The 14,082-nt window shown below is 48.2% G+C and overlaps 5 protein-coding genes across 5 annotated transcripts; 3 read left to right on the top strand and 2 right to left on the bottom strand.

Moving 5' to 3' along the window:
* Nucleotides 1-517: 517 nt before the first annotated feature.
* On the bottom strand, nucleotides 518-6,013 carry BP5553_04081 (Nucleic acid-binding protein; the record flags this gene model as incomplete). The annotated part of the gene is made up of 3 exons (XM_032012704.1): nucleotides 518-1,039; nucleotides 1,091-5,542; nucleotides 5,591-6,013. The coding sequence occupies 3 exons, from the start codon at nucleotides 6,011-6,013 to the stop codon at nucleotides 518-520; spliced, it is 5,397 nt and encodes a 1,798-aa protein (XP_031872397.1).
* Nucleotides 6,014-6,597: 584 nt separating this feature from the next.
* Nucleotides 6,598-9,471, top strand: BP5553_04080 (Uncharacterized protein; the record flags this gene model as incomplete). Its single annotated transcript, XM_032012703.1, has 7 exons — nucleotides 6,598-6,840; nucleotides 6,894-8,122; nucleotides 8,195-8,544; nucleotides 8,635-8,828; nucleotides 8,882-8,961; nucleotides 9,017-9,166; nucleotides 9,213-9,471. 7 exons carry the CDS (start codon nucleotides 6,598-6,600, stop codon nucleotides 9,469-9,471), a joined length of 2,505 nt encoding a protein of 834 aa, XP_031872396.1.
* Nucleotides 9,472-9,860: 389 nt separating this feature from the next.
* BP5553_04079 (Histone-lysine N-methyltransferase, H3 lysine-79 specific) lies at nucleotides 9,861-11,448 on the top strand (the record flags this gene model as incomplete). Its single annotated transcript, XM_032012702.1, has 2 exons — nucleotides 9,861-10,414; nucleotides 10,470-11,448. The coding sequence occupies 2 exons, from the start codon at nucleotides 9,861-9,863 to the stop codon at nucleotides 11,446-11,448; spliced, it is 1,533 nt and encodes a 510-aa protein (XP_031872395.1).
* A 176-nt stretch (nucleotides 11,449-11,624) lies between these two features.
* Nucleotides 11,625-12,330, bottom strand: BP5553_04078 (uncharacterized protein; the record flags this gene model as incomplete). Its single annotated transcript, XM_032012701.1, has 3 exons — nucleotides 11,625-11,798; nucleotides 11,850-12,178; nucleotides 12,231-12,330. The coding sequence occupies 3 exons, from the start codon at nucleotides 12,328-12,330 to the stop codon at nucleotides 11,625-11,627; spliced, it is 603 nt and encodes a 200-aa protein (XP_031872394.1).
* Nucleotides 12,331-12,753: 423 nt separating this feature from the next.
* BP5553_04077 (GTPase Rab7) lies at nucleotides 12,754-13,750 on the top strand (the record flags this gene model as incomplete). Its single annotated transcript, XM_032012700.1, has 6 exons — nucleotides 12,754-12,783; nucleotides 12,853-12,906; nucleotides 12,989-13,084; nucleotides 13,148-13,327; nucleotides 13,477-13,579; nucleotides 13,641-13,750. The coding sequence occupies 6 exons, from the start codon at nucleotides 12,754-12,756 to the stop codon at nucleotides 13,748-13,750; spliced, it is 573 nt and encodes a 190-aa protein (XP_031872393.1).
* Nucleotides 13,751-14,082: the final 332 nt, after the last annotated feature.

Below are 14,082 nucleotides of genomic sequence, written 5' to 3'. Positions count from 1 at the left end.
GACCATTGGTCATACTATGAAGTAAAACTGTAGTGTGAGAAGGTAGTTTAGTGACACTAGTAAGGGCAATGACACCTGTCAATGTAATGACACATGTAACGGTAATCCCAGCAGCTAATAACATCCATCTATTATATCGGATGATATAAATGTCCCAGTGAATGTGATTGTTTTAGTAGCTATCAACATCTTAGTTGATGTGAATGTTCCAGTAGGTGTCAGTGTTTTAGTTAGTGTCAATAATCTAATCTGTGTAAATGTTTCAGTCGGGGTGAAACATCTACTTTGATTTTCCCAGTCTGTTTATAAAGTGGTATTTTGACACTTTTAGAACCATCATGTTACATTCAATAGAACTATTCATTTTTTGTTTAATGCTATTGCCAGCTACCCAACTATGAGAATTTACTACCGCTTCATGTGATCATATCATCATGGAGTCTACAAACTTTTACGTTTCAAAATCTCCAGTACGCCAGACAGTCAAAGCCAACCATGCTTCTCGAAATGCCTCTCACTACTCGTTATCTCCAGCACCGCTAGCTTTCTTCTGTGTAGCAGCTTTAACCCACTCCTCAGCCTTCGCCTTGATTCTCTCTTGACTCTTAGCATCCCCATTCTCTGTCTCCCACTCAGACCAGCGTTTGAACCAAGCCTTAGCCCCTTTAGGCTTCAGACCCTTGGTTTTAACCACGCGCTCGAACACTCCGCGAATTATATCCTTATCGCCTTGCTGGATCTCGAGGTCTAGAAGCTGATTCCATATGTCTAGACGTTTGGGGAAAGTTGAGAGCAGACCTTCGAACATGGTACGTCCGCGCTCAGGAGATCCAGCCTCGGAATGAAATTCAAGGGCAGCGAACTTAAGAGTTAGGTTGAGATGTGTATGTGGTGGTAGTGACTGCGTTGCTCGAGGGAGGAGAGCTCGTGCGCGGTCTGGATCAGATTGACTGGTTTGTAGGAAATGAGCATAATTGTACCAGACTGTTGGCGACTGCGAGAACTTTTTGATGATGGTCTGGAAGAGCTGATCGGCTTTCTGTAGAGTTTATTAGCACCAAGAATAAATTTACTGATGACTTGGACTTACCTCATGTTTGTTAGATTGGATATAAATGCTTGCCAACCTCTCATGGATCTCTTGGGGATCATTATACTGGCAAGCCCGTTTGAAGACCTCCTCGACAGTTTCGTCACTTCCATAGGCATTTTCCAGATTGAGAAGCGCAATCCAAACATTCATCTTCTCAGTCTCTTCGCGGATGTTTATGGTCTTTATGGCACGTTCCGCGACATCTCTAGCCTTGCTGAGTTCGCCAACCTGCATTTGGAAAGCCATATACTCAATCCAGAGGTTTGAAGAATCAGGTTGCCCGAGGAGAAGGCGTTCGAAATCACCCACGGACTGAGGGCCATGTGCGTCAAGATCACCAGTGCGGTCAATCTTGATTTCGGCTTTCCTCCGCTTCTTCTTTTTAGGCTTCTCATCCGCATTTTCGGCGTCTGAGCTAGCATCGGAGAGATCATCAACGCGATCAAGAGTGTTGCCGCTCCAATCAAACCCACCTGCGTTAAGAGCAGGGACATCGCTGGTTTCTTCGACGTCTGCCATGACGACATCAAGTTGTTCATCGAAATTTCGTTCATTCTCATCATCGATGCTCTCAACATCTTCAAGGTCGATACCTCCAGCCTCATCATCTGATGATTGGTCTACATCCTCCTCGTCTTCTTCATCAGAGCCAACGAGCTTGGCACCTTGCCCATCACTCATGTCATCATCATCGCCTTCTGATTCGTCCACGCCATCTTCGAAGTATGATGCTTTTAGGCCAAAGCTGATCCGCTTTCTTTCAGCGTCAAGCTTCAATACCACAGCTTTTACGGAGTCACCTTCGTCGTAGAGCTTTTTGACGTTGTTGACGCGCTTTTCGGCCATCTCGCTTTGATGGCATAAGCCACTGACATTGGAGGAGTTGTCGATAACAATAAAGACCCCAAAGTCTTCAACTTTCCGGATCTTGCCAGTGACAATTTGGCCAACTTCGAGATCGTCGAATTTTAGAGGGGCAACGTAGTCTTTATCAAGAACCGAGGATTTCAGGCTTATCTGAATATGATTTTGACGAGAGTCGATTGTTGTTACCTTTCCCTTCACTAGCTGATCGACTTGGAACTCTGACTTCCAGTCTTTGATGTAGGAGTCGGAAAGGTCAGATACCCTTGCGTATCCTGTAAGATCTCCACCAAGATTTACAAACAACCCCTTGTCGGTAACAGCCTTGACGAATCCTCGGACGATATCGTTGAGCTTGACATCTGTAATTGAAGATAATTCTGGGTCTTGAACGGCGAGCGAAGAATTCAGCACCCTTGAAGGTCTTGTCGACAATCTGACTCTTTTATTTGGAACGTCTACTCCGATCACACAAGCTCGAACAATGTCATTCTTGGAGTATTTTGTCGGGTCAGCCTGAGCGAAGTCATCTGCCATATCCGTGAGATAGACAACGCCACAAACTTCGTCACTAAGATGGACGATGATTTGCCTTTCATTGATTTTGGTCACCTTTCCTGGTAGTACCATCCCCTTGCTTAGTGTTTGAAGCGTTAGACGCTCTGATGCCTCGGTGGAACGGGCAGTTAAATCCAGTCGATTTTTGGAAACGTCGACATCGGCAACTCGGACTCTGATAGCTGATCCCACAGGGAAATTATTTTCCAGGTCCTTTAATACAGAGACGTCATCTGACATATCGAAGGCATTGATACGCCCACGAACATTTGGGGAAAGATTTACCCATGCACAGGCATCTGTCATATTGTTGACGTATGCAATCCAAGATGAGCCGACTTTGACCTTGTCGAGAGTAAGTGGCTCTTGAAGTTTGTCGTCCTGGTCACTCGGCTTGGCAGACAATTCGAAAACCAAGGATTTCCCAGCCCTATGAGTGATCGGTAGGAAACGGTGGTTCCGGGCATCGTGCGTCCCAATGACACAGACATCAATGACTTGCTTTGAAGAGAAACCCTTCAACGGCTGCTTCTTATCTGTGATCTGGTCCCATGAATCAAAAACTTGAGAGACATCTATGCGGCCCTGTACGTTATCCGCAAGTTGAACGTTGATTTGGGTTTGTTTGACAGACGAAACTCTGGCCTTTGTTAACCTCCCAATGGCGAGATCATTAATGGAGAAGAGAGTATCATCGACCGGATTGATCACCTCCTGGGTATCTTCGGTGGCATCGCTAGTAGAAAGCTGTGATCCTTGTTTCCCGTCAACCATAGACAGTACAAACGTTCGCCTCTCATGATTCATCGAGATGATCTTCACTTCTATGGGCTGGAATTTCTTCATCCCAAAGTCCGGGAGAGATGCGATATCCTCTGGTAATTTGCTCCTCGGAAGTAAGCCTACCAGAGCACCACCAAATTGCACGAAAACTGCCGTTAGAGTCACATTCTTAACGAAACCACGGACAACCTTATTCTCTCTCACATCCTCGAAGCTTCGTAACAGAGTGTTACCCTTCGCCTCCTTTACAAGGCTTGGCTTGTTAGTTAGAACGATCAGACGTTTGGATTCGAGCTTCTCAAGCACCGCAAGATCTTTCAAGGTTTGACCAACACGTATTTTCTTCAATGCCGAAGCATTCTTAGATGAAGAGCCATCGGTGAGATGCACGGCCGAAAGCACAGCACGCAAGCCAGTCCCCTCAATCTCCACAGAGACATCATCATCCGATTTCTCTGTGACGAGGGCAGAAACGATTTGGCCAACTTCTAGTTGTTTCAGTGCTGTTTGCTGAGCAAGCCCGAATGCCGAAGGGTCTTTGCACGATACGACCAGTTTCTTTGCTTCAGGGTCGACCTTCAATACGTGGACGTTGACAACTTGACCAACTCGGAAATGCTGACTCGGATCCTGGATGTATGCTTCGCTCATTTCAGCCACAGGCAAGAATCCTCGCACCATGCCATAAAACTGAACGACAGCCCCAGTGGGAAGAATGTTGATGATAGTACCAGGCCCCTGCATACCGATGGCTATATCCTCATAGGCGAGAAAGGGGGGTGCTTCCGAATTAACCAAGCTCTTCTTAAGACTGAGTCGTATCTGCCGTTTGTTTGGATCCGTTGACAGAACACGCGCAGTCACAGCCATGCCCTCTTTGAATTTCTTCTCAGGATGCAGTAACTTAACATCTGCCATGTGGATTTCTGGAACCAGCCCAGTAATTCCTTCGGCAAGGTTGACCAGTAGACCACCCACGCCACCTGCGTTCACAATGATCTTCTCGACTTTCCCTTTAACTACCTCGCCGATCGTGAGGTCTTCGATACGCAAGAAGGGCTGTTCAATAATGCTCAACTCCAGAGATAGAAGGTATGTTCCATCAATTGGGTTGTAGCCGATAACTCTGCCGCGGTGAGCTGAGCCTACTTTATAGGGGCCAGATGTCTCTGAGAGCGTCTCGATCTTGCCATCCTTTACTCTCGAGATGTGTACAAATCCTGGGACCCCCTTGACCCCAACGTCCACAAACAGCCCAAGCGCAGATTCGACCTTTCGAACCGTAACACTTTCTACGACTGTAGATAATGGTAACACATCTAGAGGTAGCTTTTTGTTGCCATCTTCTAGCGCCTGCTGGGGCGTAAGCGCCATGACGTGATCTAGCACCGAGATACCCAGCTTTGGAGGGTCGGCTGCAGGAAATGTGCATATTATTCTGGCTCTTATTTTCGAACCTAGTTTATACTTCTTTTCCAAGTCTTTGCCGGAAGGACCAGCACTAGAATGCACCATATCTGCTGTCACATCAACCATGCCCATGACTTTCCCTGCAATACCTCTTGAGGTAATATCTGCCACCAGGAGTTCAACAGCAGTTCCCGGAAGGAAGGCGTCCACGGTAGGTCCTTCAGTAAGATAGCTCAACTTCTTAGGGTTCGCTACCTTCTGCATGTCGGCAGATAATTTGATGATTTTGCCGCTGGAGCTGAGTCCAGTTACCATGCACAGGAAAACAGTGCCTTCCTCAATACTAGATATCTCAGCTCCGTGGGGGATTTCCTTCGATGACATGAAACCTCGGACATTGGTGTCGTTTATGCCAATATCCATGATTAGACCGTGATCCTCCACGCTCACAACAGAAGCCATCACCATACTGTGGGGGACAATATTTTGAGCGCTTAGGGCATTATTTGCTTGTTGCGGTCGGAGGGATAGCTCGATATGTCGCTTGGTTTTGACGGAAGAGGGAGTAGTCGCATCATCGCTGGTAGAAACAACGTACGCTCGGAGATATTGGCCAATTGAGAAGAGTTTTGCAAGCTCGATGTCTTTAGGAGCATTTTGTTCGTCATCGTCCAGTTCTTCAGCCGCGGCAATCTCCTCGATCCTCTCTGTGATTTTATCGGAGATCGACGTAATGGGCACATATCCCGTCAAATTGTTTGGCAGAGCGAGGGCAATATCGTGATCAGTGATCTGGCAGACCTGGCCGAGGATTATGGAGCCGGGAACTATTCGCTATGCATTGTGAGCTACAGAACTTATAGAGCACGATGGGAGAAATACCTTGTAACTCAAACTTTCGATCTTGACGCTGGGCTCCTCAGGCCCAGGCTCTTTACCGGTTTTCTTGCCTTTTCCCTTAGATTTTGCTTTCTTTGCTGTTGGCCCATCCATATCGACGTCTTCACCATCTGCATCTGGCCGGCGCGACTTCCCTTGCTGCTCGAATAGCACATCTTGCGTCGCCTCAATCTGAATTTGTTTGTGCTCCAATGGAGTCAAAAGACTTGCGCCTCCTCTGGGAAATGCTGCCTCCTCTTCGCGGACTTGAGATATCTTCGTACGTGCGCTGCCATTTCTCTGCCCTTCCTCCTGTCTTGGTCTCTTTGCTGGCCGGCTCTCATTCTCTTTAGTTGGAGGATTCCGGGACCGAGCAAATGAGTCGTTGGTCGGTGCCGTCTTACGTTTCTTCTCGACGGGCGCCATTTTGTAAAAGGGGCCAGTCAATAAGGACCCGGGGAAAGAAACCAAGTATAAAACGACAAATGTGTGTGGAGGGGTATTTGATCAATTATCTTCCCTGTGCCAAGAACGAAGCTTTGCACAGTGAACTTTTTTTTTGTTACGGCGGGCGCAATCTGCCCGCATTGCAATTGCAGGGGTTCGGGCGCCGTGGTCCGTGGGGAGTTACGGCGGGCCACAGCACCTTCAAGTTGACAACTTATGTAAGGCACATTTGTACCTTTGTACCTCCGTAGACAGAACGATACTCTGTACAGTTGCTGCCTAAGGCACCTTATAGTATCTTATTAGGCATCAAGGTATCAAGGTATCAAGGTACCAAGGTACCACATGCCTTGTCGCGGGGCGCTCAAGGCTCAAGGCTACTCCGTAAGCCTAGGCTCAGGCTCCGGCTCAACAACTGTAATGACATCGTCCACCTGCCATGCTCATTATTATTGTTACCTCTCGCATGCGCCGCCTTACAAGCTCTGAGCGGACACATGCTATTTATTCACAATATCTACATCTGCCGCTGCTCTGAATTCATACTTTCATATCCTTTTTTAATGGGTTCACCACACAAGCGGCCCAAACCTAATCCTTCCAAAGGACAAGGGCAAGACCCAAGTAAGGCGGCCACGAAGCACCAGCCAGAGGCCCGCTCTGCGACGGTGAAGCCAACAGCTACAACCACATCTACGGTCTCGCCTCCTATTGCTACCGACCGTTCTGAAAATGCGAGCAACAGCAGCATCAAGTCTGGTGTTTCCGGCGTGATGAAGGCGGCTGAGGGGGGCACACCTGAGCAGGTTCGTTATTGTGGCAGCATATCATTCACCTCAGTGGGCTAACATAGACCAAGAAGTTGAAGCAAAAGGCTAGTTGGTATGGGACATGGCCTCGAAAATCCACGGCTTCTACGCAGATTGCTAGGGAGACGATCCTGGCCGACAAGCCAACGAACGGCTCGACTTCAGCCGATTTAAATCGATTCGAACCGAAGAAACCTCCTGTTCCGAAAACCGAAAGGCCCCCTTCTATGTACCTTGGGAAGAGCAAGGAAACCTCCGAAGTGACTATGTCTAGCACATTAGAAGGAGAATCGCCGTTAAATACAGACAACAAAACCAGTAACTCCATGACCAAAGATGATAAGGGCGTCGAAGAGAATGGTTCCTCCGCTCCCGCGGATGAACCCACAGCAGAACCCAAGAAATTGATAGAAGGACCTTCCACTCAAGTGGAACTTCCACCCGGCAGTGAAACCGCCGAAAGACCTGCCACCGCTTCTGGTTGGCTTGGAGGATGGCTCAGCACGCCCAAGGCGCAACCTCAAAATCTTGCAGAAAATGGAGCACAAACGCCAGAGACTCCAGAGCTATCAAAGCAGGCCGAGCTACAAGGAGTTGTAGAGCCACAGCCACAGCCGCAGGAACCGCTCCCAGCTACAGCAACCGAAGAAAAGCCAGCTTCAATAACCGCAGGCTCAACTTCTTGGTTTGGGCTATGGTCAACTGCGGCGCCGTCAACTGCTACAGAGGAGCCTGAGCCAAAAGTGCTTGTAAAGACGACGGAGGCTGACGTCGATACCGTTATGGAAGATGCACCAGCCCCAAAACAAAACCCTGAACCGGTAGCAGAATCTAGTAGTTGGGCATTCTGGTCGACTGACACATCTAAAAAAGCTGGGCCTGCTGGTGGAAATCTGCAAGATGTTGGCCAGGTTGCAGTCTCGGGGGAACCATCGCAGAAAAACCCCGAACCTGCGAAAGCTGTGACACCAAAGGAACCCAAAATTGACAAATCTGGTAAACGCCGTCGACCCCAATCTACTGAAACCATCGAGAGCTTACGCCCGTCAACTCAAGCCGCCTCAGCTTCTAGTGCTGCTGTTCAGACTCCTCCAACAGTAGCCAAGAAAGTACCACCTAACCTTTTGATACCATCCGTAAAACAAACATACAGATTAGTTGAGAACCCCTCAATTCTACAACAGATTGCACGCCTCCTCCTTCATGCCCAGCAACCGCCTGCCAAACATGTATTTCTAGTCAAGGAACCGCCAATGATTAAAAAGGCTCTGGCTATCGGGTGAGTACAGCACACCTTCGTTTTGGCTATTGTACCTTCGTATCATGGACTAATTTAATCATGCAATGGAAGCATTCATGGCCTATTCCCAGCTCCTTTACTCCGGACAGTCATGGGACAGCCTACGGGAACCTCGGTTCGCTTTGCAAATAAAGCAGCAGACGCAATCAGACGCTGGACAGATGCCCATGGCTCCCTCGACTGTGAGATTGAAAAAGTAGCCCTTGAAGGAGAAGGGAAGATTGCCGATCGAGCTGATAACCTCTGGAAACTCCTTTTAAATTGGATAGACCATGTTCGCAAAGCCGATTTCATCCTAGTTGCGTGCCATTCGCAGGGAGTTCCGGTCGCTCTAATGCTTGTGGCTAAGCTCATCGAATTCGGGGTCGTGACTACGGGGCGGATTGGCGTATGTGCGATGGGTAAGTTATGCACTCTGCGCTCCAATTTGAGATATTAAATTTCCCTCCTTGTCTTGCATGAACCCTGCTGACGGGCATGCCCGATCTTAGCTGGAGTATCTCTAGGGCCTTTCGCGGACTACAAGTCCAGGCTGTTCAGCGGATCCGCAGGCGAGCTCTTCGAATTTGCGGATCCCGAGAGTACTGTATCTAAGAGATACGAGGATTCTCTTCGGGTTGCTGTTAAATATGGTGTTAGGGTCACGTATTGTGGTTCAATTGATGATCAACTAATCTCGATGGAAGTTCGTACATCCCAGACCTTATCACTACTTACTTTAAACTAATCGCTCTACAGTCGTCTATCTTCTCCACAGCGAGCCACCCATACATCTACAGAGCAGTTTTTGTCGATGGCCGCATACATGCGCCTGATTTGTACGTATATACTCCCCCTTTGAGCGCAAGGATATAACCTAACTTTTTATTACAGTCTCTCTCACCTTGTGGGATTTGCTCTCAAACTGCGGAATCTTGGAGTCTCTGATCATGGCCTTATTCGCGAACTATCGGCGCCACTGGCTGGCAGTTTGTATACCGGAGAGGGCCATTCTAGACTTTATGACGACGGAAACATATATGAGTGAGTTTAGAGATCCATTTTCTGTTTCTTACGCTAAGCACCACAGTGTTGCGGTTGAGTTCGCTCTAGAAACCACGTCCGTTGGTGATATCCCTCTCGAGCTAAAGAAGTATGAAATACCGAACACGTCAAATCCGTATGTCCTTCCATGGATTATGCGTGGTTTACTTGAAGAGGATTTTGTGAAGACCGAGCTTAGTGCAGAAACCACGGAGCTTTTAAAGGAATTTGACGACTGGAAACCGGCAACTAAAGTACTTAAAGATGTGAAATACCGGTTGGAGGCTGTGCGGTCAAAATTATGATGACTGGAAGGGGATTTTAGTGGCGCTTGGGTTGGAGGTCATATGAGTCATGGTGAGCTATACAGGTTAAAGAGCTGAATCGGTTGGCGTTGAGAACTAGATTTTTTACGGAAAGAATGAAGAAATGATACCCCTATTTAACTGAGGTGAGGCCAGGCGTCTGGTTGGCTGGTTGGCTGGTGTCAGAAGTTGCAAGTTGTATTTGCCACTAGCGGTTCGGGTCACGAGGCGCTGAGATGCACATACGAGTGAGTGGGCGCATGCGAGGCTACAGTCTCACTCCGCCTCAGTATTTTAGGTCTATCTTTCAACCTAAACAAAGCATACTTGCACCTCACATTCATTACTTTGTAGCTTTTGCTTGTATTACTTATTTCCTTTCGACTGCTATGGCGTCCCTCTGGGGTAACAAGTCCAAGTCCGCCATCAAGCCGGTACCCGCCAAAATCAGAATCCAGCGCGAACCGGTCGCGAAGAAGCCGGAGCCGCTCCCTTCCAAACTTGCGTCCACCTTGAGACATCAACAAAGTCCCCGCTCTCGAGATTCCTCAGCGCGCGCATCGCCTTCGATTTCGCGTGCGAAGTCGTGTACTGCGACCCCACCCTCAGAAGACTACGATTCCTCGAGCCGGCTACAACCCCCGAAGCGCAAAGCTGTACGACAGAAGAGCCCGAGTAACAAGCCAATACAATGGGACGATAGCGACGATGACGAAACGACTTCTGGAGAAGAAACGGTGAATAAGAGACATAAGTCGTCGAAGCGGGCTGTGGATCTCAACAGGCGGTTACGCTCCGAGAAGGGCTTTTCCGAGGATGACGACGGAGTGTTCAGCATGATCCATGCGGCTGACATCGCCGTTAGTGGGAAAGGGTCAAGAACAGTGGCGGAGGACATCATCGTAGAGTTGAAGTATCCAAGTGCTTCTTCTCAGCGGGAAAGGTATTGAGACTCTGTTCCTTACGTGCTATATAGGCGGGGTAGCTGACATTAGCAGATACGATCTTCATTTCGGAAAAGACAAGATAGACTCTACACAGGAGATCCTCGACGTTGCTAAGATCGTCACCGATGTCTATCTAACCAAGGAGCAAGCGGAACCATTCCTAGACCCAAATCAGGGATTCATTCGACAACTTGAGAAAGCCAAAAATTTGTTATCAAAAGATACCCTCAACAAAGAATTACTGAACGGGTTTAAAATTGCCGTCGACAGATATAATTCACAGATCGAAACCCTCAGGAAGGACGGGGCCCTCGCAAGAAATCTCGATGATAGGCATCATCTTCCTTTCGACATGGTTCGCTTGATACTGAGGCAGGTCTATGACCGTGCGGTTTCCCCGAAAGTCGATATATTAAGGAGGTATCAGAATGGATCCGACAATGTCTACGGCGAGCTGCTACCCTCGTTGATATCCAGTGTGCTTGCTGAGACTGGGCTCCAGTCGAACCAGACCTTTGTCGATCTTGGCTCGGGCGTTGGCAGTGTGGTGTTGCAGGCTGCTCTAGAATTCGGGTCCGAGAGTTGGGGTTGCGAAATGATGGAGAACGCTTGCAAGTTGGCGGATGCTCAACACAAGGAATTCTCTGCTCGCTGCCGGCTTTGGGGAATCGAGACCGGAGAAGTGCATCTTGAACGTGGAGATTTTCTGGAAAACGAGAAAATCAAGGGGATAATGAAACGTGCCGACGTAATCCTCGTTAACAACCAAGCCTTCACGTCGGATTTGAACCAGAAGCTCATCGATCTCTTCCTCGACCTAAAGGATGGTTGCAAGATTATTTCGCTGAAATCTTTTGTGCCGCATGGCCATCAGATCACGCCCCGGAATATCTCGAACCCCGTCAATGTCCTCGATGTCAAGGCTGGTCGATACTACGCCAAGTCCGTAAGCTGGACGGACGCCGGAGGGAGTTATTTTATCGCCACGAAAGATGCCACCAGGCTTAGGAAGTTTTCTGAGCGTAGATAGTCGACGTTTGGTTAGACCTGTTGGACCTGTAAGTTGGCTAACGCGGGATCGGATTGACTGGATATGAAGAGTAATGAGGAATGATCAGCGGAAATTGTATAAGATAGAATACTTACCGAGACTATACCTCTCCCAGGTATAGATATACCCCAGCAACGCAGTTATGAAACCAGAGTTTATCGTCCCTCTGATTGATCATGCAGCGTGTTATTCATCGCCTCTGCTTCTCGACCCTTATGAATCATCCATCGGTCGATAAGTTCCTTATTCTCTGTCTTGAGTTTCTTGACGTTCTTCTCAGACATATTGAGCTGCAGATTCAACGATATAACCTCGTCGTGGACATCCTTCTGTATATCAGCAATATCCCACAAGCCCTACTGGGGACTTATCCTACTCACATCCAGTAATTTCGCTTTACCCCGCAACTCCTCGTCTCTATCCTTAACCTTCTGACTTAGACTTGCCCGCTCCCTAGAAAGGCTCTCAATGAGCTTTGCATCAGTCCTAGTCTTGGTCCTCAGCTTGACCAATTCCGCTTCAGCCAGCTTGATGCGGGACTGCAACTGTCCATTTTGTCGTAGAGCTCCAGCCAAGTGACTCTTTTCCTGGGCGGAGCCCTCTGCTGCAGCGGTGGGGATGGCAGAGCCCGGAGACTTGGAGTCTTGAGCGGGATCATTGGCAGCTTTCTCTGCTTCGAGGGCTGATGTACGGGCGAGTAAATCTGCAACTTTGCCATATGTCAGCGGGCATATCGGGAAAGCGGTTCAGAAGGAGCTTACAGGCGTTGATAAGTTCGTCGTCGATTCGTTGATAGCTAGCCTTTTCACGCTCGTCTCGTTCCTGGAGAGCCTGTATATACTCCTCCCGCCAGGACGCCATGGTATATATCGCAGAGTGTAGACGATACACTACATTGCTGTAGAGACCGCTACCAGGATGCACAGTGACTACGAGGTTGTGGGGCTGAGCAGGAGGAGCGATAGCTGCAGGTGATGTTTGCGACTAGCCTGATGAACCTTGGTGAAGCTCAGCCCGCGCTAAGATGGAGCTCCCCATTGCTGTGGCAAATGGAGCCTACAGGTACCTTGTATCACTATCACAAGACAACATCATACTCCGATACATGATACAACAGACCGAAGGAGTATTTGCTATCGGATCCCAATACATTCATAGCGACGCTCATTGAAGTCCGGTATACTGTACTTCGACGTGCGAAATTGCGACCTCACGACGTCCCAACATCGGTATCGCAGATCATATCTTCCAGCGTCTACAGCCCCTCTCTAACTTCCCGCTACCATGGCTTCCAGGAAGAAGGTCCTATTAAAGGTATGTTTCTCCCTCATTCTATGCGTCTCTTGAGCTTGTGGATCTCCCATGCTAACTAGCGGCTGCCAGGTTATAATTTTGGGCGATAGCGGTGTTGGCAAAACGAGTTTGATGAATCAATATGTACGTCGAATCTCGGTCATTCCTCACAGCATGCCGTCAGCTTGGTTGGGTGGTGGGATACAGAGGGCTGATTACCTTCTAGGTCAACAAGAAGTTCAGCGCGAGTTACAAAGCGACCATCGGAGCGGATTTCCTAACGAAAGAGGTGCTGGTTGACGACCGGTTGGTGACGATGCAGGTAAGCCAGGAGCCTGTTATGTATGCCTCGATGTATCGCATAGTGTAGTTGACCGGTATCTAGCTTTGGGATACTGCAGGACAGGAACGATTCCAATCGCTAGGAGTAGCCTTCTATAGAGGGGCTGATTGCTGTGTTCTCGTTTACGATGTGAACAACTCAAAGAGTTTCGACACACTGGATAGCTGGAGAGACGAGTTTTTGATTCAAGCGTCGCCGAGAGACCCAGATAACTTCCCATTTGTGAGTTCTAAGCTATGCCCTACGAATTGATGGTGCTTATTACTTACATAGGTTGTACTTGGCAACAAGATTGATGTGGAGGAGAATAAGCGGGTGGCAAGTTACAAGACTGGCCATAATAGGAGATATATTCTAATCAAATACTCTAGATATCCTCGAAGCGTGCGATGACTTTCTGTCAATCAAAAGGGGGGATCCCTTATTTTGAGACTAGCGCCAAAGAAGCTATTAACGTAGAACAGGCATTCGAAGGTACGTTAATTACATCATGACCTTCGTGTTTCTAGAGTCTCCATGCTGATAATAGGGCTAGTCATCGCAAGAAATGCTCTTATGCAGGAAGAATCAGAGGAATTTAGTGGGGATTTTTCAGACCCGATCAATATCCACATCGAGAACGACAGAGATGGATGTGCCTGCTAGAATCGAACGGGAACGGGTTTGCTTTCCGTTGAGGCCTTCTGTAGTTCATTTCATTTCATCGTACTCGTCCCCACTACACCCATTCGCCCTTCAGGGCTGGGGTAGTCTCAGCAAGGGTGGTCTGTGTACATATTAAGGATCATACATGGCGCTATGGCGTGTTGACTATAGTTCTTTTAAATGCAGACGCTCGAATTAAGGACGTATAAATATTGAGTTCCTACGCATATTTATGGCATGCCAGGTGAAGCCAGGCCTAAGCCATGGTCAAAACGCCTATAGGGGAATATTCAAATCAAACTAATATAACCATTGTGCAAAGGTACGGAGTA

Source organism: Venustampulla echinocandica, assembly GCF_003357145.1.
Source record: "Venustampulla echinocandica strain BP 5553 chromosome Unknown scaffold_1, whole genome shotgun sequence".
NCBI classification, from domain to species: Eukaryota; Fungi; Ascomycota; class Leotiomycetes; order Helotiales; family Pleuroascaceae; genus Venustampulla; species Venustampulla echinocandica.
This window is presented reverse-complemented; position numbering and strand designations above follow the sequence as displayed.